The sequence below is a fragment of the Streptopelia decaocto genome (genome assembly GCF_964273445.1).
Source record: "Streptopelia decaocto genome assembly, chromosome: 15".
In the NCBI taxonomy this organism is placed as follows: Eukaryota; Metazoa; Chordata; class Aves; order Columbiformes; family Columbidae; genus Streptopelia; species Streptopelia decaocto.
The window spans coordinates 9099229-9121046 of NC_138670.1; the positions used below are offsets into that span (position 1 = coordinate 9099229).

The 21818-nt window shown below is 43.4% G+C and overlaps 1 protein-coding gene across 6 annotated transcripts in view; it reads left to right on the forward strand.

The window, feature by feature from the left end:
• Positions 1 to 21818, forward strand: part of GGT5 (gamma-glutamyltransferase 5) — a 43445-nt gene that overhangs the window by 3689 nt on the left and 17938 nt on the right. For 2 of the 6 annotated variants that reach the window (XM_082066117.1, XM_082066116.1), the window contains exons 3-4: positions 19598 to 19672; positions 20103 to 20402. In XM_082066117.1, coding sequence (XP_081922243.1) covers positions 20242 to 20402 — 161 coding nt within the window. In that variant the 5' untranslated portion in view covers positions 19598 to 19672; positions 20103 to 20241. Of the gene's footprint in view, positions 1 to 8974; positions 9049 to 19313; positions 19449 to 19597; positions 19673 to 20102; positions 20403 to 21818 lie in introns of those variants that run through there. The other 4 variants (XM_082066120.1, XM_082066121.1, XM_082066118.1 and 1 more) reach the window with 3 other exon arrangements.

The following is a 21818-nucleotide window of genomic DNA, read 5'->3' on the forward strand; positions in this document are numbered from 1 at the left end:
TGAGACTATTGCACTTGCGTGCTACTGATGCCAGGACGCTCGGGCAGAAACAGAAGGCTTCATAGAAATGCTGCTGTAGCTTATCTCTTATGTTGCAGCTCTTTTATGAGGTCAGAGAGAGTTTTCTTTGTCTTTTAATATGAAGTAAAAATTGCAGTAACTCTTGGTTTGACAAGACCCAGAAGCGGAGACAGTGGTGCGTTGGATTCTGTGCCTGCTTAAATGTGACATCTCCAGGGGTTGATGGAAAGCAACAGGACAGCTCTGTAGGGAAAATTGTTCGTTGAAGTCTTCCATTATATATAAGAAGGAGAGAAAAGAGACACAGGTTTTTTTCCATATCAGTTAATTTCTGTTGGGGTATATGAATTATTTTGTCCCAACAATTTCTGCAAATTTGGTACATTTTTGCCTAGCTTCTCCAAATAGAGATTGCTTGACAGCATGATATTCTTGCTTGTTGCATGACAGCATGATATCAGCAGTCCCAACTCCAGCTTGCTGCCCACAGTCTTGAGAGTACTTAAAAAATAGTCTGATTTAACAAGCAGTGTATTTTGTGCCTTTTCATGTGTACTTTGAGGTTTGCAACTTTAGCCGTCCCATTTTAAAGATTTTCTTCTTGTATGAAGTGCTAGAAATTTGTTTTCAATTAAAACAGGATTTCTTGCATAATGTCATGAATCCAGGAGCTTGAGACATAAGTAATCTCAACATTTCAACAACTGGGATAAAATATGAATACTGGTGGCAGAGCGTATTAACATAATGCATTATGCAGGGAGCTAAAGCAACTCTTGGATGCAGAGTTTAAGGAAGTTTGAATATGATGAGCATTTCTACTGAAACTGCTTTCTGTGTTTTGCTTTATTAATGTAGGGGTTGAGGTTTGGGCTTGTAGAAGTAAAGCAACATTTAATCTACTATTTTCCATTCTAGTTGCTGGTGATCTGTATTCTGATTTCTAATTTAGCAAGGTCAGCCTGGGGGGAAAAACACTTCGTTCCATTTACGAGAAGCTTTTCCTGTTGATTTGGAAGGAAATGGCACTTCAAGCTGAGAACTATGGTTTTGTTTTGTTTGTAGCTATTTCCCCGTTTTTCTAAAGCAAGATCTTGATGCAGTAAGATAAGCATGAATTGCTCAGCATTGCCTAATAGTTGAAGCGTGCAGTTAGTGCTCTGCTTGCTACTTATGCTTTGCCAAATGGGCATTCCTGCTTTGCAGTTCACCAGGTTTCTGCAAAATGCCATTGACCACAATGTCACCTGTTCTGCTGAGAGCTGCAGTTCTCTACTCAGGGCTAGATGTGGGTTCTGTGAAGAAGGGGGATTGCCTTTGGCTGCCCCTCCATCATCCAACTGGGTGTGGATAGTGCACCGTGTAGCTCTAAGGGGAGGAATGGGCTCCTTGTGAAATACTCTTCTGACTGGGGACTTTGGTACAGAGCGCAAAATCAGCCTCTAAATTCTGTGTGTTTCCAGCTGTGGAGTCTGGGCCTTACAGAAAGAACCTGACTGATGTTGGTAATCATTGTTCTCATTTCAAACAAATGTCTCTTTGTGTCCTCACACATTTCCTAGTGTCTTCCATAACTGCATGATACTCAACAGTGTGGTGAGAAGCCTCTGTCCCTCAACAGAGGAGACAGTGACATTCTTTGCCAGGCTGTGTGGGGTACGTGCAAACATGATTGCTCTTTTGGTGTGCCTGAAAGGCTGCTTCTCTGTCTACAGGATTTGTTGTAGGTGAGTTGTTCCCAAGGATCCTACATAACTATCACCATGGCAAGATGTCCTTGGATTAATTTAGCATCCGTGTCCTTTTATAACCCTAGTAATCAAAAAAATCCACAGAAAAGTGAATGCAACTCTAAGCTGCTTAATAAAATGAAATATAATAAAGGATAAATAATAGCCTTAGGAAGGGAGGCAGTCCCATAATATAAATGGAATAAGCTGTAGCTGTTCGCTTTTGTGGCTGATACAGTAGTTCATGTTATATTTATCCTTCCGGTTAAAACTAGATACTGCTGTTCTTAAAGAGCAGTGAATCTATTTAATGATACCTTTAATAATCTCTTTCCTTCTGAAAGTGGTATTTGGGAAGCAGAATGTCTCTCCCACTAATGGCTGTCTGCCAACTGGCTTTCATCTTTATCCTTTCTGATTCTGCAGTCACCCATGTGAAGCATTTGCTCTTAGAACATGCCGTTTTTAGCTCCTGGCAGCCAAGATGAGAGGAATCAATGTAAATTGCTGGGGTGAGTGACCAGGAGGTGACGGCCAAAAGCCTTGGATATTGTGTGCTTCAGCCTGAAAAGCAAGATGAAGTGTGCATGAATGGGAAACTGCTTAGAGCTCGTGGAGGAGGATCAGTTACAGGACCTCAGAAAATCATATTAAAAAGAGCAAATTAAGATCCCCTGAGGTAGAGAGAAATTATTTCTTGAGACGAATCTTTTGAAAATACTGGACAGGGCTCTGGGTTTGCAGAAGCCTGTGGAAGAAGCTGGGTTGTCCTCAATACTGGGAGGTCATTGTCTTCAAAACTATTTGCCTGTGGACCTTTTAAGATAAGGACTAAGGAAGCTACATATTCTGTGACAGAAGTTTCCTTAAGTAAAAAACTGTTATTGAGCAGCTTTAGAAAGCAGAGCCTTGAAATGGCTCCTGGAATTTCTTTGCTTACAATGATCTACACCACTGGGATTTGGGACTAGGCTCCCTGATAGCTGAAGAGAGATGCTTTATTTTGACTCTTGATTTGGTACTACCAGATGGGAGTACTGCAAGGCAGGTGAGCATTTAGGAGGCCTTTTTAAGAAGGTGTTGATTCTAGATTTTTTAAAAATTATGTGCAACAACCCTAAGAGAAATATTCTATATCACACATCTTGCAATAAAGTAATGGAAATTGGCATTACTGCCAGTCAGCTGAAAGGGTACGTGGAAAGGACTATGAGCAGACTCTGTGCATTCCGAGACATCTTTCTACTAGGAGAATATAGATTCAGTTACTACAAGACTTCCAGTGAAATATTGGGAGTATGTGTGTATTCGACCTAAGAATGAATATCTGTCATAGATAATTGCTTCACATAAGTTTGAATATAGTCTTTGAACTTGGACTCTGAATCCCTTTGAGTTTGTGAGATGGATGCTCTTGATTTGACTCTGTCTTGCCCCAGCTGCTCCTCTAGGAAGTTCAGCACCGCATTTCAGAACTACTTCTGGTGTTGATTCACCTTTCAAAGTTTTGCACAAGTTTATTCTCCATTCTGTTTTCTTCATTTAACCTGACTATCTGTGGGGGAGACCACAGATTTGCATGAAGGCGTTTACAGAAATGGCCTGGACATTTCTATTCAGTCGAATACATTTTTAAAGATAGTTTGATTTGGTATGATCTTTAATTTCTTTTCAGAAGCTGACACTTTCTTGTTCCCTGCGTATGGAAGATGGATGTGTTTCCTTGCAGTACAAGAGAAAATGTGCTTTGAAGCTGCTTTTCTAATGGTGGTTATATAACACTATTTTGAATCCGTCAGATTCCCCATTATCCATTTTTTGCTTCTTTAATATTTTTTGTTTGTTTGTTTCAAGTGCCCAAGTCCGTAAGCAGAATTGTCACTATAAAACTTCACAGTCATATGGTACTTGCGTAACAGTCAGATGGAATTAAGAGTTTCTGCTTTGGATGCAGAGACAAGTATTCAAGAACATTTGAAATGTTGAGATGAGAGAAACTGTCTTGGAACAGGCTGTTCTTATCCTGAACCAAAATTTCTGGGTGTATTTCCAGAAGTACTGAACATAACTGTGAAATGGGACCCCATTGCTTTGCTCCCGTTGGTGTTAGAACCAACCTAAAGCAAACTGCCTGCCAGGCACACCAGATTTATGTCTGCAATGACACAGGGCTAGCGGGAGCCGATAGATTACCAACCAACAATTTACCTTATGCACGTGAAGTCCGCAGTTGCCAGATTTCCCAGGCTGAAGTTTACTTTATACCACAAGACCGCATTTAAAATAAACCCTGCAGTTCTTCATTGAATATCAACCTGTGCTAAATGTAGGGAGGTCAGTGGGTTCATATCAAGTGCACAGTGGTATCTAAGGGCTCACAGCAATATCATAAAAGTGGTATATGACATTGTTCTGTTCTCCAAAATACTAAAACTTTATAATCTTGCATGAATTACTGAATAGTGAATACCACAAAAGATAACTTTTAAATCATTCAGGTTTGGAGAATAAGTAAAATGTTTGCCTGAGGGGAAACATAGATTTTTATTCCCACTTTAGTGGGAAATGAATGTGATTTGTCGGATTATCGTTAGTTAAAATAAAATATAGTTTATTGCATAAAGATGGCGGGATTCAGATGGGTTGCTGTGTGCAGAGTTATTTCTGCTGTGCAATATAATTATATGGCTGTTAGCTATCAACAGCTCCTGTTCTGGGGAGCTCTTGATATGAACTGGGCTGTCTTTCAAGGAGGACAGAGTTCTGGCTGTGTGGGCACATACCTTGTGTCTTCATGTCCTGTTCTTATATCCTTCATATTCAGAAGTTTAGGAATTGCTGAATAAGCCACAATAGAGGAAAAAAAACACAGGCAACCATGGGTGTCTAAGGTGATGTTAGCTTGAAGTTATTGCAGTGCTGTTCCCCAAAGCTATGAGAGGATTGTAGACAGGATAGTCAGCTCAGTTTCACCCTGCCAAGATTTGTGCTCTCTAGTTTGCATGGAAAAGCAGCTGAACCAGATCTGCTTCCTCTGACTGCCTTATGCTTTGCACTTTATCCGAACATCTCCAAGGGCATGTCAGCTTTCCATGAACAAGGAAATCAGAGCGTTGAAGCATGTGCTTAAATTAAGTATGTAAGGAGTCTCACAGAAGGCAGTAAGCATGTGTTTAAATGCTTTGCTGGATTGCCACTATTCATGTAGCTTTATAGAGACTCAATTTCCCCTTTCTGTAATGACGGGTTTCCTACTTCATAGGAGTGTAGTGAGGAGAACCATTGAACACTGGAAGATTGCCCTGGCATTCAGGTGACTGTATAGCATAAACACCTTCAAAAGAGTTTCTCTGGACTTCTGTTTTTCTAAATAGACAATTTCCATCAACCTCTGAATCTTATTTACATACATTATTCTGCAGCTGATTTAAACAGCAAGCCACGCAGTATGCTTGGAGGAATCTAAAGTAAGGTCAGTCAATAAATTACCCCGAAATCAGTGCTATTTATGAACTTTCTCATTTTCTTAGGTAAAAGGGTATGCTTGATACATTATACCTTTGATTTGTTTTCTTTTTGGAATCACTAAGGAAGAGTAAAAAGTTCACAGATACAGAAAAAAAAAATTCTGTGTAAAGGCAATTTTTTATTTGGCTGTCTGACTTTAAAAGTGTATTTGAATTTTGTTGCCTGGCTGGCTGTGAAACTGTGGTTTGTCTTTCTAAGACCTCTACAGAGAGGAATGCAGTGCCGTTTGGATATGCACCCTGCATTTTAATGTTTGACCTCTTAGTTGTGTTAGCTTTTTGACTGTGGAAAGGGAGCTGTGTAAGTGTTGTCTTACAGGTGGAATGAGGAAGATTCCCTCTTGGTTTTATTCTTATTTCTCCTGCTGACCAGCTCAGTAGCCATAAGTAAATCACTAGTATCTTTCAGTGGATAAGTCACTTCTATCTCTCTCAGCTTCTGCTTTGCTCAGAAGGGTAGCAAGGTTTATGGGACCATCCTGTGTACATTGGGACAAACTGGGATTCTGCTACTGGGGTGCTGCATTCTGCTACCTGAGACCATCACCTGAGCACCAGGCACTGCTGTAGCTTCATATATTTTTGAAGAACAGAGGGCAGCATTTATTGTGCTTGTCTAGGAGAGACTTTGCGTAGTGCTCTTGTGCATGAGAGACAGAGGTAAGAGAAAGAGGTTGATTTAAGAGGCAAGTAGAGACACACAGATGAGGAATTCTGGTGGCCCAATTCGGTCCAGGTACTTAGACAGGTTTGGGGGTTAGAATTGTCTAGAAGAATGTTAGGAGATGAAGGAAATTGTTAGCTCCTGTGGATGTGGTGTCTAAGATAACTTGCTTTGTGCAATCCTTTGTACACAGAAAGGCGTAAATAGAACAACCAACAGTCAGCTGCAGGAGTTAAAAAAATCAACACCATCAATGCCAGAAAAGCTATGGCTGGACCTAGAGCAGTATCAGCCATGTTCTGCAGACCTACCAGCTGCTCTGTGCAGCGCAGGGACAGGATGGTATAACATCAAAAACATAATTGAAGCAATTCTTCAGACACAGTCTGGGGAAGATCCCTTAGCCCTCTCCTGTAGGTGTCCTCATCTCCCAGTCTATTACCTAAACTGAATATTAGTTTCTGAATGCACTGAGGCACTGATGGATCATGCAGAGATGTTTCTCATAATACAGCCCACCTGACAGGATGGAGTTACTCATCAAAGCATTACTAGAGAACAGCAGTAGCTCTGCCACTGGAGACTACTGGGTTGATCCCACCTAAACTTTGCCAAGTTTCATGATGTTTCCCATTGCATAAGACTTGGTGCAGGCACAGAGTTAGGGCTGAGAATCTAAGAAAGAAAAATCCTAGATGTACAGTGAGAGATGCTCAAAAGGAGTTTCCAAAATGGTTGGAAGGCTGTTGTTAGGCTTCCCTCAATGTCGTGTGACCTGGGGATGTGGCTGACATCCTGGCTTAGAGCCTGGTCTAGGTTTAGTCAAGATTAGGGCTCTGAGAATGGGAAATTCAAGCCAATATAGTAAGAGTGGAGTTCAAAGGGGATACTAAAGTAAAGTGATGGCTTCTACTCTCCCCGAAGTGATCCTTTGCCTGGGGACTGGAGTGCGCCGTGGGTAAGTGCCAGCCTAGGGGTAGGTGAGGGCAAGGCCTGAGTGGCTTTTAGGCTGGGACATTGGGGTCCTTCTCAACCAGAGCTTTACACCCTTCTGACTCCTTCCAAGTTGTAATTCCTATGCTCAGCATGGGTGGGGCATGTGCCAGCACCAAGCCAGGCACCGCAGGGCACTGGAAGCGTAACCAGAGCCAGAGGTAATACCATGCCTGCATAGTAGCCCTCAGTGCCCTGGGGGCACTGCCCCAGCCCGAAGGACCAGGGCTGTCACTGCTAGAGAGGAAAAGAACATGCCATGACTGTTCTCCCATAGCACAACCAGGGTTAACACAACACAACCTCAAAACCCACTCATTTTTCTTGGGACAGAGCTACTCTCACATGTAAACAGAGATTAAGTTCATTGCATTCTTATAAAGGCCCTTGCTATCAATTTGAGTTTAGAATCGTAGAGGTCCAGGGCAGGGTTCCAAGTTTCACTAATGAACTTTGGTTTTAAGCCTGTAGTTTTTTTCTTTTTTTCCTAAACTCTCCTCTGTTTCCCAGAAATGTGTTCTGCTTTTCAACCTTCAGTATCCATGTCTCATATATCTAGCATGCTGAGAGACTCCAGCTCATGTTTCTTTTACTTCCTGTTCTTGATAGTTTAACCAGGCACTCACATTGCTTCATAACCATTGTCAAACCGTAGTTTTGCAATTAGTCACCTATTGCTGGCCATTTTACATTGTTCTCTGCTGTCATAGTATTTGGATTTGACATTCCTGTTACTTCTAGTAAAAGGAAGTGATTAAACACCAAGAGACATAGAGGAGGTGACTCAGTTTGACGTCGTATAGCATGAGTGTTGCTGTGTATTGATAGAGAGTGCAGAGCCGCTGGATTGCAGCTCTTCAGCACGTGGAGAGCTGTGGTCATGTGCATTTCTCCTTGGTAGGGGCTCCTGGCAGCATCTTGAAAAGCCAGCCCCTTTCCAAGAATCTCTTTGCTTTGTCTGCATTCTGCCTAGAGCAAAGTCAGTCCTGAAGGAAATCACAGCTTCACTAGTTATCTTTTACATACTTCAGTTTCTTTTACGTAACTTTATTATTACTGACACTTTATGGCTGATGAGAGATGCCCAATTAGAACCCCAAGAAGAACAAAACTTCTGTTTTCTTGCAAGAATATTTGCAGGATGAGAATTCATGCTGCACTGTGGCAAATGCATAGGGACCTGATTGGAGCAAGGAGGAGACTGAGGACTAGTTCTAACTTTTGGCCTTCTTATTGAGGATACTACTGTGAGAGTAGTTTTAAAACTGTAGGCACCTGTGCTCTGCAGCAAGTAGTCACTGTTAATCCTCACTTTACTGAATCACTGAAGAACCACCAAAGGATCTGCTTGGACTCTAAAGCAAGTTTTGTCTTTAATTTCATGTGAAAGATGGCTATTATGGGTAGTAGCTCTTGACTACAGTCTGACCTAAATATTCCTCTCTGTTACATTCTCTGTTGGAAATTATTTCCAGTCCATCCTGTGTTTTCAGTGAGACGGATATGTTATCACTGCTTCTGTTGTGATTGTCAGTTCAGCAGTTAACACCTTTAATCTCAATTGACTTCAAGTGTCAACATAAATATAACTGGGATAGGAATTTGCTTTTGGGTTTCTAGTGGGTCATGGGAAATGAAGTTTATCAGTTGTAAGCTGTGATTTGGGGTGGTTCTGTGTTTATGTTGAACTCTTCTGTTACGGCATATTTGCATTTATCAGGAGATCCCATTTAACTGGCCAACACATCATGAGTCATGAGCTAAAAATTGGCTGTAGGTGCAGTGTTATGGTTGAACAGATAAGGCCTGTGTTTTTGGATAAGAGTAAGCAGTTAGTCAAATCTCCCATTTTCTTTCTTTATTATAAATCCCTTTTTAGTTCATATTCCAGGACTCCTGCCGTGCTGTGACTGTACTTCAACTTGTTTTTCAGAAAAGCCCCTAAAAGTTGGCTCAGTTGCCTAACGGGTCCTTCATAGGACAAGCAGCTCTTTCAGTCTCAGCAGGTTTCTTTCTCTCTGATCATTTATTTAGACCAACATTCCAGGTCCTTGCATGGGCTCCTCCGTGGGACTTCAGGGATCAAGATGCTGCAGACAGGAGGGTGTTAAAGGTGAGATGATTAGCACTGGGTTTCAGTAGAATATTAGTGCTGCCTACTTTGAAACTGGCTCTTTCCCTGTGACCTTATTTCTCTGGGCTCACAGGAGGTGAAGCGGTAGGTGACAGGTGAAGAGACTGTTTCTTTCAGGTCAAATACTGCTACTTTGGCAAGTTTGTTTCTTCTGAAGTGGAGCTTCACCACTGTTATTCTGCTGCTGGAGTGACAGCAGCCTGGGGGGCTCAGGGTGAAGACCCTGAAGGGGTGCAGCGCAGTGAAGATATGGACTGCTTCCCTGTAAGTTCAGCCATACCCAGAGCGTCCACAGGCACTGGAACGTGACCGTGGGTGCTGGCCAACTCACCAGCACATTCCTAATAGTGAGTTTGGCTATTCCAGCCAAGAATTTCATCAAACAGCTCCTGGGCGTGGGTTGGCAATTGGGGAAGTCAAGGAACTGTTCTCCAAAGGCAGATTGCTGCAGCCATCCCATTTTAGGACTAACCAGTTTACTAGCCTGGACACAACTGCTCTGTACCAGCTGACCTCCATGTGCCCAGTTAATGTTCCAGTACAAATGTTGTCACAGAGCCCAGAATGAACCCAGTCTCAGCTCGCGTTCAAGCAGGGCTTGATGTTGATGGAGTCAAAGTCATTTGGTCTTTTAACTGGGTCAGCCCCACTCTTTCCACATCTCCAGGTCTTCTAATAGGACCTAGAGGAATTACAGGATTGCCTTTGAGGCTTGAAAAAGGAGCCATTTAAAATCAAGTTTTGCAGATATTAATGCAGTAGTTAATTGTTAAGGATAGTTCACTGTTGTGTAATACGTAACCTGCTTTATTGTGGTACTATGGTTTTGGAATTGTAACATTAAAAAGCAGATAAAAACCAGGCAATTTCCTTAATTTTCAAAGAAACTATAAGTTTGTGTGTATCCAGTGTTTTGCTCTGAAAACCATTAGCATCCAGTAAATCAGAAGCTGGATGAAATTAGAGAAATTAATGAAACTAAATTATCAAAGGCAACCAGATACAAAGACCATGCTTGCGGCTCAGGAAGTTTCTGAGTTTCAAGTATCTGGAGGCTGGAAGAGCATTTATGGGAAAAATTGCTGCACATTTATTGTTATACACTTCTTGCTTTAGTCTTCCCTGGGCATCTGCTACTGGCTGCTGTGAGAAGCAGGACACTGAGGTATCTTTGAGCCACCTAACTCTTTTTATGTTCTTATGTAAATATAGTCAATATCTAAGCCTATTGTATAGAAACGGTGGAAACTGAATGGAAGCAAATGAGACAAATATTCTTCAAATGAAACAGTATATATGACCATGAAACCAGGACAGGGCTGCACTAAATGTCTTTACATCGGAATGTTGAGCTATTTCAGGGGAGTTTTTTTAAATGTTTTTCTCTTTCTAAGCAGTGTCTGCACAACAGAGAAGTTTCCCGAATATAAGCACTTTTGCTTTTACTGAGTTTATATTTTCAAAATGGCTGTTTGTTTGGCCTTGAATAAACAAGCCACTAAAACGTTGTTTTGAGCAATCTTGGCCACTGATGTGTGTGTGATGTATGTGTTTGTGTGTGTGTCCAACCCTGTTCAGGCTGACTGAATTTCAGTGTCAGGCAAGGAAATATAAAACGTGTACAGTCTGGAGGGAGTCTGGGCTTGGCAGACTTCTGGAGTGCAGCACAGATCGGCCCTTGACTCTGCAGCGAGTCTCAGCTCAGCTCCTCTTGAGGAGGAAGCAGAAGAGGGAAAGTCCAACTTGGTTCCAGGACAGATAAGTGGCACCTTTTAAGCACTTGACATGAAAACAGAGGCTGACATCCAGAAGCGAGCATCACTTGTCTCTTCTCAGTCACCCCAGGTTGTGGGGAGTGGAAAGAGGCAAAGGAAGGAAAGTGCTGATTGCCTTTTGGTAGGAGCAAAGGGCGTGCTGAAGGTCGAGTCCAGAAGAAGCGTTTCTTTTGGACTTGGGGTACCCCTTGGTGATGGTTACCTGGGTTTGAAGGACAAAGGTTGCTCATCCAGGAGGTGACAGATGCTGGGCAGAGCTGCTGAAAGAAAAGAAATGTCTCTGTGGGAGAGGCATGGCCAGGCTCTGCCATGGCACGGGGGAGTTACCAGGGAGTGGTTGGACTTTTAATAATAAGACACTGCCCATGCTTTTGGGCAACCGAGAGGATATCTGTAACCCATTGTGGATTCCTTGTGGTTTGGGAACTGAATGCTTTATGGCTGTGCAGCTCTCAAGAGGCTGACCAGGGATTGCCAGCTGGGAAGGATGTGTGTACATGATGTGGATGTCAGGAGAGAAAGCGGCACAGAGGAGGGTGGGTGCTGTCTCGGTGGTGGGAACACCTGCAGTCACCTGACGGGAGAGTTGTGGATCTCACTCCTCAGGAATTCATCCTGGGGCCTGCAGTGACAGAAAGGTTGGTCACTAGTGGTGTACAGCATCCAAAACACTGCCTGAACTAAGTGCTAAAAGTGGAAGTATTGCGAAAGCTGCTGGTGCAGACAGGGAAGGAGAACAGGAACAGAAAGGAAGCCAAGATGCAATTAGTGCCGTGGCTGTAGCACCTGGAGTTGGGGTCTGGCTTCTTGATTTCTGGAGAGGAGGATGTGGGAGGCTGAAGGATCAAGTCCATTTCCTTTGTGTTTCAGCGCCATTCTGGCTGCTAGCATGAAAGTCTGAGGATCCTCTTCTGTGCTCCAAAAGCTTTCACATTAATTTAATTTTCATTAAAATAGTACACCCTGGCCAGTCGCTGCTGGAAGTCCTTTAATCTGTAGCAGACAAACCCCAGATGTTTCTGTGAGCATTATTTATTTTATGTCCTTTCTACAGTGACCCTGGTGCGCCCTGTAGAAACTGGTCTGTTTCTTTTTGTTAAATGCTGCTGCTTCCATCTGCCCTTTGATATGGAGGCCAGTACCTCTGCTTTTTATTAAAAAAAAACCACACACACAAAAAAACCCCAAAAACAAACAAACAAGAAACCAAAACAAACAAACATCTCAATATTTTCTTGAGTCAACTCTTCTTCTCATGCCACTACCTTTCTTTCAATGACCTCAGTGGACGGCTCTGTGGAAGCTTAGGGTTTGAATGCAGAGAAGGCTTGTGGTGGATGAAGCAGAAGTAAATTAAAGTCAAGAGATGAGATTAAATGTACTGTGCTGGTACTGCCACATAATTTGGAAAGGGACTATGTAATTGCTGGGAACTTTGATTTCTTCACCCAGCAGGAGCCTTGCTCAGGATGCTGTTTTTCAAAGTTTGCTGTTGCACTTCCCAAGAGCTCTCAAGATTTGCAGGAGGTGGCAGACACCGAGCAGTATCATTTTATTGCTTTAAATATTCCTGTTTTCCATTTCTCTGCTTTTTCCATTTGCAGTTCTTGTAGTTAGCAGGTGTATATGTTTCTGCTGTCTCTGAAAGAATGCTCAACACATATATATCACCTCAGTTCCAACACTGTCTTGGTAATCCTGTAGTGCTATGCACAGCATCCCCTACAGCACTGACCAGGCTAAGTGCTGGCCTGAGTAGCCAGTCCAGATTTTGGATATTGAAAAAGGAGGGGGGAAAAAAAATACATGCTTATGAAAATTGTAACTATCTAGAATTTATTGCTGACAATAACTTACTTGAATTTCCCAATATGATAAGCTGAAAATAACCTAACCCGCTATCTTGCAAAGAAAGGACTTAACATTAAATACACCATGTAGAAAAGGGGGAAGGATATGCATGAAATTCTGAAAACAGCTTATTCTCTATTGAAATAAAAATAAGTAGCATTCATCCAGCTCAGCTCAGATATTCTTACACTACATATTTAATATCAATAAATATTAATATTCCAATTCTAAATGCAGGAAAGCGGGATTTTTTTGCATTCCCATTGCTCTTTCTCATGAATGAGTAACAGTTGAATTTTTGCAATTTCTGCCCCACGTTCCAGCTGAGTAAATTCTGGGACTTGTAATATCAGCGTGTCCCCAGAGGAAAGGGTGTAAAATTTTGAAGAAAGAAAGGAGCCATTTACAGTGATCACTGTGTGGGAAAGTGGTTAAGGATAAATAATGCAACAGTTCCAAAGGGAATTGTGCAAGAGCCTGGAAGCGCCGTTTCTTGAAAGGATTTGAACACTGGGGAATTTCCAAAGTAAAACAGCAGTGGAAGATGAACAGGGAAAAAGAAAAAGACAGAAAACAAACTCTAAAAGACTGAATTTCTTCCCTTGTACATGCTGCTCCTCTGCTTGGTGGTGAAAAAAACAAACACTTTTATATTCTGAAACAAGGCTTGTTTCACACAAGCTCCTGGGGCCATTCAGAAGGAAGGGCAGTCATTATGAAGCAATGCTGTTACCCCTGAAACCGAGACAGAACTAGGAGCCACATCGGTAGTCGCACAGTCAGCAATAACCCTCTTTTTTTTGCACCAGGGCATGGCAAGGGCTGTTTGTGGAGCTGGTGACCATGAGCCAGCACTGGGCCCTTGTGGCCAGGAAGGCCAATGGCATCCTGGGGTGGATTAGAAGGGGGGTGGTCAGTAGGTCAGAGAGGTTCTCCTGCCCCTCTACTCTGCCCCAGTGAGATCACATCTGGAATATTGTGTCCAGTTGTGGCCCCTCAGTTCCAGCAGGACAGGGAGCTGCTGGAGAGAGTCCAGCGCAGGGCAACAAAGATGCTGAAGGGAGTGGAGCATCTCCCGTGTGAGGAAAGGCTGAGGGAGCTGGGGCTCTTTAGTTTGGAGAAGAGGAGACTGAGGGGCAACCCTATTAATGTTTACAAATATGTAAAGGGTGAGTGTCACGAGGATGGAGCCAGGCTCTTCTTGGTGACAACCAATGATAGGACAAGGGGTAATGGGTACAAACTGGAACACAAGAGGTTCCACTTAAATTTGAGAAGAAACTTTTCAGTGAGGGTGACAGACACTGGCCCAGGCTGCCCAGGGAGGTTGTGGAGTCTCCTTCTCTGGAGACATTCAAACCCACCTGGACACTTTCCTGTGTAACCTCATCTGGGCGTTCCTGCTCTGGCGAGGGGGTTGGCCTGGATGATCTTTCGAGGTCCCTTCCAATCCCTGACATTCTGTGATTCTGTGGTTTTTCTCCTTCTGTCAGCCTCTCCATTCCTTTGCTTGTGAAGTACATGAGGATTGTAAGGGCAGTTAAGAACCCCCTTTACCCCTCTTCCCTTGCAGAGAAACTCGGCTTGCACTGTGTTTAATTATGTGCTGGTTCTCATGAGATCCTATTGACTGGCAGTGCTCACACATCTGGCTTGTATTTCCAGGACTTCTCATTCCCAAAGAGCTGGAAGTGCAGCAGGGAGAGCAGCGGTGCCGAGTGCTTAGGCTGGGACTCGTGAGCAGGCACTCTATGGCAAGTCCAAGTGTCTTCAGCAGCTTATGGCTTCCCAGGGACGTGTTCTGCTCCCTTTCTACACCAGTTGCACATCTTGTCCCTCTCTCCTGCTTTCAGCATCAGCTCTGATGATGGTGAATGTCGCTGGATTCCAATGAGGTGGTAGGAAATGGCAGAGCTCCAGTGGGGATGCTGGCTGTATGCTCTTGTTTCTCAGCAAGAGCTGCAGGGGTAGGCAGAGAAGGGGCCTGCAGTCTCCAGAGCAAAGTGGGATCTGTTTGGCTCTGTTTGATGTCTGACTGAGCATTCCTGCTTATTTGGGAGAGGAGATGAAATCCAGATGCTAGTCCTGGTCTTTATTCCTGACTCAAAGATTTCACTGTGATTAAGCACTTTGGACAGGCTCGCTGTGTGCAGCGAGCTGTGTGTCATTTACCTGGGAATCCCAGAAAAGCCTGGTCTCATTTTCTTTTCAGTTTTAATTTAGGGGATTTTTAAGAAATATTTCCCCTCCTTGCTTCTCTTTCTGAGGGGATGAGGTTGTTTTCAGATGGTCTCTTAGCACAAAAGTCCCTATTGTTTCTATATACACTTAACCAACATCAAGAACTTTAAAAAAAAAAAGGGGGTGTACCATCTACACAAACAGCCTAATGCAGACGTAGCATCACAGTTGCTTGGGGCTCAGTATGTGCAGGCTGTGGAGCATTTGTCCTCTGTCCCCTGTGTGCTGTTAGCATGTATCAGCTGGGTGAAGCAGGAGCACAGGGACCAGGAATGTGTGGGGATGGCAGGGGGTGGGAAATGGGGGGATGTTTGGTTGGGGAGTGTCCCTGCTTTGTGGAGGTGGAGCTAGGAACCAGGGTGACAGGGGCAGGAGAAGCAGGTAGCGGGCCTGGGAGAGGCAAGCTTGTGGGTTTTGCCAGCTTTTGAACAGTCATTTACATGTAACCCTCTCCACCAAAAAGAGCAGCTCAGCCCAGCTCCAAGCCCAGGTCTTTCAACCTTCCCTGGCATGGGTGTATTGAAACCAGAGGAGTTTCCAAAGAGGTGAAAGAGGACAGCTCAAAGCTACCAAGGATTCACCAGTGCCCAGGCAGGGAGGTCCCTCTGTATTTCCCCTTTGTGTTTGTTGCATGTTCTCTCACCAGGAATTTGACTTTTAATGGGCTCTTTTTTGTTCAACTCGTCCTTGAGCTCCCAGGGCTCAGCTCCCACAGTAGATTACAGTATTCCAGGTGCTGCCTGAAAAAGAATAAGAGCTTCCCTTGATCTGCTAACACACTCCTGAAGGAGTCCAGTATCTGCCGGCCAGGTTTGCTGCATGAGCACATTGCAGAGCAGGGTCAGTCTGGCTCCTGCTGCAAGCCCAGGCCCTTCACAAGAGAGCATGATCTAATTCTGCCCAGGTGCAGAGCATTGCCCTGCTCTTTGCCAAACTTCATGAGGTTTCTGTTCAAGTTCATCGTGGTGCCTGTGGATGATGCTCTGCTGCTCATCCTGTCAGCATATGATGGCAGTTGTGTAGGTTGTTACATATAGATACATGTGCGTTTAACTATATGTTATATTTAGTACTTTCAGTGAGTTTAGTACTTTCATGTGAGTTAAACCCCTCCACAGATATCCCTTGGAGTCACTACCATAAGACTTTGGCCTAATTTGGTCAATACAGAGTTCAGAGAGAGTTTACTCATGGTTTCTTTGGATGCACACAAAGCTCTCTTGTTTTCTAGTGTCAATACTTTCAGCTGCTATAGTAATTGTACTAATGAGGTTTAGTCTTCAAGAAAGCTGCTGGATTTGCTCCAGAAGAGCACTCAAGAGTTAAAAACGGAATCAGAAGGTTTCACTGTTAATCTAATCTTAACCATAGCTGCACTGTTATAGAAAGAATAGAATGCTGATGCTCTGCAGTAAACTGCGCGTGGATATACTCATCTAATAAAGTTAATGGAGAAAAGTTTCCCTTGAGCAGTGGTCTGTGCCATGTATCCTTCTATGTAGAACCATGCAAATAATTGACTTTCAATATGTTGTTTGAACTGCAGAATAGATGATGTTCAGGTTTGGGTTTGACAGATCATTTATTTCAGGCATTGCTTTGTAACAAGCAGGAAAGGAGGCAGGAGCTCTGCCTTTAACCTAGGAAAATTCAACAAAGTTAGGGGAGTCCCTGAGATTCTGCTGGGTCCTTTTTTTATTTCAGTGGTGTGAGAAATGGTGCTTGTCCTGTGACTGTCCTGTTCAAGTGCTTTCCCTTTGTTCATGCTTGCAGCACACAAAGAGAGATCCCTCACAGTGGAAAGCTGCAAGGAAAGCTGAGGAAAACAGTGCTGGAGTAGCATTGGACTGTTGGTACATGTCCTCTGCAAGATGTAGGTTTGCCCCTCCCAGTCACCATCGCTGCCCTGCTGCTGCAGTCCTGACACACGGGCGGCTTGTGATCACCCTCTAACCCTTTCAGGGCTTGTAGCAGGAATCTGTTTAACCATTACAGCTGTAGCCAGAAGTGTGTTTTCTTGAGATTAATAGGAAAGACAAAAAGCCTTGTTTCAGAAGGTACTTGAATGTTAATATCAGTGGAACATTAAGTCCATGAGTAATTTTGGAGCATGTTTCCCTTTTCGGATTTCAATAACAAGATAAGCCAGTTTGGTTTTCCTGATTGAGAGGAGTTTATGGACTTAACTTTCATTATGAATTCTCCAAAATAACAGAGGAAATGGAAACATGAATGAGAAGTTCTTCAGTACTAGAATTTCTGATTTTTGAGTGTCTGTTTTTCAAGATGTCTGAAAACTATACAAGCTTGATTTTTGTGGGAGCAAACCCATGGCCCTTAATAAAGAAAACTTGTTTGTGTGCAATGGAAATAAATGTGCAAAGGTTAGCTTTTCTCAGTTTCTAAGAAATTGTACTGGGACAAATGGATCCTGAACACCAACATCTGTGGAACTCACAGCTGTGTCTGTTAGAAGATTTGAACAATAAATTCCCAGCACGTTGCCTATATTTTTGTAATTTGGTTATCATATAGAGACAGCCGAAATTCCTGGATTGTATATAAACATGACTGGAGGAGGAAACAAGTGGTGTGTGAAGTGCATCCAGTTTGGCTTTGCTTGCACGCTCTTGGAAACTTTCCTAGACTCTTGTCCAATGGTTTTAATGTAGACTTGGGAAAGTAAAATGCACTTATTTATTACAATAAGAGCTTGCTGACTGTAGACAATACTATGCAAGCAAACACCAGCAGAAAGAGGCATCTTCTTGAGTATGTTGTAACGTAATTTAAACAGTATAAAGAGAAAGGCAAAGGATGATGTTTAGGACACTAGCATCAGAATGCCTCAGGAGTTTGGTGTGTGTTTAGGGTTCTTTTAGTTTATATTTTTTAAAAATGAGATGAAGAGTGATAGATTGAGGGTCAATATCTCAGTCATCTCTTCTTTGCTGAATAGAAATGTCTGGCTTTCTGTCCGTTGATGTTCTTTCCATCGATGGAAGGCAACACTGGAGAAAAGGAGACATGGAGAAAACACAATAGTTGAAATGCTGTTCATGCCACAAACCTTCTGCTGTAGATAAGGCAGCAGCCTTCCTAGTTCTCTTTAGTTTGGCCACAGGCTGTCATGAATCCTGCTTCAGCCTAGAGATTTCAGTCTTCTCAGCATATGACGCCTTGATTTGCATCTCCAACTTTATTCTGCTGAACAACAAACGTGTGTCCAGCATGTGTAGATGCTGGTGGTCTTTGGGATTGTCTCTTCACCTCCAGGATCCTGAGGCTGGTTATGAGGGCTGGATTTCAACCAGCAACCAGCTTTCTTTCCTCAGATATGCCTGACTGATACCAGTCATCATCTGAAAACAGCTTCCTTCTCAGAGAAGTAGACACTACAGATGGTTGCTTGATGTGTCGAGAACATTGTGGAGCTTGAGGTAAAATTACATTGGCTTAGTGCCCTACACTGCTGCCAGAGCGAGCAGAGGTGCACACTGTCCACAGGAAGGCTGAGGGAGAAGCTCCTGGTGGCTCTAGAGCCTGCTCAGGTCCCTTTGGTCACTGTGTGATGGGATTAGACTAACTGCAACATGTGCTCTCGCCCTGAGCTCACACCAATGGCTGAGACCCCTCAACATGTCTGCAAGAACACACCTACAAGAGGAATATCTTCCCAACTCCTTCACTTATTAGTTATGCTCTGCTCTTAAAATCTGAGAGTTTCTATCCCTTGATGATTTCTTACCCTCCACAGAGTAGCTGTGGTGTTCATGTCAACCTTATCAATGCCTCTACTTCAGATGTTAAATAATTTTCAAATTTGGGCTTCCAGCCCTGCTATGAATTTACAGGGAACAGCTTTCCCCCCAAATGATGACTCTTTAAGTGTTGTAGGATAATTTGTAAAAAATTAAACAAGAAGGTCATGTAGGGATTGGGAAATTTTAGAAGATCAGCAATGTTTTGCAATGGGGTGAAATGAAGGGTCACATTAGAGCTGTGGAGGCTTGTTACACGTGCCAAGTATATTCACCAAGTCAGACAGAAATGTGGAGACCAAGAAATTATTCCTCAGGGACCCTGGTTTTATCTTGGACAAAACTATATATTTTTCTTGGACTATTCTCGCTTCCCCAAGATAACCTTACGGGAAGATGCAACTACAAAAAAGACAGTCTATTCTATCAGATTAATTTCTTGAGAAATAATACATGAAATAGTATTACTTAGCTATGAAATAAAGTTTAGCGGGTGCAAGTTCAAAGTCCATACTGAAATACAAGTGTAAATATGCCTGGATGAATCCCCCTTTTCCTAACTCTAGCTGGAAAAGGATCACAGATATAACACCTTTAGAAAGACAGCAGGCAGATGTGGAGCTGTATCTTTAACTTTTTAAGTGCAAGGAGAACTATGTAATTAAGAGGCTCTTGAAGAGCTGGCTGGGGCCAGCTGTGCTGCGTAGCGCTTGATGCTGCCGACGCCGACCGCTGCTCTGTCCGGCATCGGGTCTGGTCTAACTGAGCGACTGTTTGCTTCCTGGGTGCTGTGCTTGCTGACTGGGACAGGCTGGACCCCAGCGCTTTTGGCTGTACTGTTTGGCAGAAGTGCAGAGGTGTGCTGTTTTATTCAAGCTATTCTGTTATGCTCTTTTACAGAAGATGTCTGTTGTGGACACTGGCAAGATTCAATGATGGAAGAAGTCAATAAGCAAGATTATAATAAACTATAAGGTAAAGTAAGAGTAAATATGAAGGCTCCAGCTTTGTAATTTGTATTTAGCTTTTACTTCTCTGAGTAGTCTTATGGAAAGAAAATACCCCAAATTTGCAATGTAGCATTGATGTTGCAATTTTCTCAGTGATTCACCATGTAGGCTGCCTTTGTTTGGTAATTTGCTCTGTGTGGCAAGAATGTGAAGACAGGGAGGCTGTGTGAAGCCAATAAGCAGCGTAGAGATTTCACTTTGAAATGCTCCAGCAGTGAATGCGTTAAATGTTTTCACCAGGGACTTAAAAGAAAAGGCACATGGTGGATATGCCAGAAGAAGTTTACTTTCTAAAAGAGAGTGAAAAGCCTCTCACACCTAAGAGAGCAGGAAAGGGAGAGTACACCATTTCCTTTTTAGCAGCTTTTAGTCTTAAAAAATAATGTAATTCTCAGTTGCAGGGGGCAGAGCCCAAATCAGTGAGACCTCCCGCCCAAAACTGCCGGAATCCTCTACTTCCAGCCTGAGCAAAGCAGGCGCCTTCACAGAAGGAGTGAAACCCTCCCATCTGCCTCCGGCGGTGTAGGAATAGACATGTCTACGGGGAAGATCTGTTGCCTGGTGCTGCTGACCCTTGGGGTGCTGGCGGTGGTTGTTGTGCTCGTGGTCATCCTGACTCAACCCAAGTGCGGTCCTCAGCGCTACCTGCACGGTGCCGTGGCTGCTGACACCGAGACCTGCTCTGTCATCGGCCGGTATGTGTACTGACCTCTCGGGTTTTCGGGTCACATGTTGTGTTTGTCGTGGACTCGGAGTGACGGGCAGGTACACGTAGTAACTACGGGGGCGCACTGGGTTTCTGCCCTGTCCCTGCTTCTGGGGCTGAGCAGCAGTGCTGCTCCCTGGGTGCTCTCCACCGGCGTGGAGCCGCTCAGAGCGCAGATGGAGCCCTGCTCTGCGGTTGGTGATTATTTTCATTATCCACTGTAAAAAAATTTGCAGCTCTGCAAATCCATGGCCTTTTGGAAGGTCCAAATATTTATAATATACAACTGTAAGGTAATTTTTAAGTGGGGAAGCAGGAAATTTACTGCTTACTTCATGGTGGTAAGTCTGTCAGTTAAGTGGCTTAGAAATAAATTAAGGAAGAAGTGAGAGGAGGTAGGAGAGAGCTGCGGCTGTGCTTCAGCAGAGGGGCAGTGGGGACTGGGCATCCCAGCCTTTGCGGTGTGTGTTTCTGGACGCAAGCCTGCAGCAGGTGTGTCTGCTATCGAGAGAGACACTGTATTGTAAAGCAAAGAGCAGATTTAATTGAAATTCAAAATACAAAAGGCATATTTACATCATTTGGAAGGAAAGATGTAGGTTTACAAAATTCTCTAGCTGCCCAGGTTGTAACGCTTCAGTTTGTGTAAAAATTTCTCTCTCAAACATTTTGACTCTTATGTTATTATTTTACTGTTACTGTTACTTCAATTCTTATACACTTGTATACATGGAAGTAGAAGGATGGAACTTTACAAGCTAAGTGTGATGCTGGGTGCTCCAGCAGTGGATGCGGGAGCTGTGTGGTGTGTCTTGTGGCTGGAGGAGTGAGATACACCGTGCTTGCCATGTCATACCTGTGGTTCTTGCAATGACGTGCTGACACAGCAGTGGTGAGCAGCTGGAGAAAATGTACTGTGGCTGCACATATGTCAAGGAATGAGATGGAGTTTTTTTTTACACTAAGCCACAGGTTAGTTCTTCAGGGTAGGAGAAGTATATTTTAAATCATTATCAATGGAAATAGAGGAAAATACATTACTGGATTACTCAAAATTCTGCTGGGAAAACCAAAGTACTTATTTTGCAGCTATTACAATTTTTAACTTGAAGTAGTGTAGAATCAGTTGGTAGGCATTGAAGTGAGAGCCACAGAAATCTGTGATCAGGTTGACAACTGAGAAGCTTTGGCCACTGCCACTGGGCTGTCATCTGTTCCCTTCCCTTCTCTCCACAAGAAGCTCCACCTGCTTCCATTGCTGGACCTGCGCCTCCAGCACACTTGCTGTCAAGGTCTGTGTTGTCCCACCAGTGACAGACCACCTTAGATTTCCTACAGATAGTTTGCCAATGATCCCACAGAGTTCTGCCCTTGGTCCAGCTTCCCATCACACCTTTTTCAATCC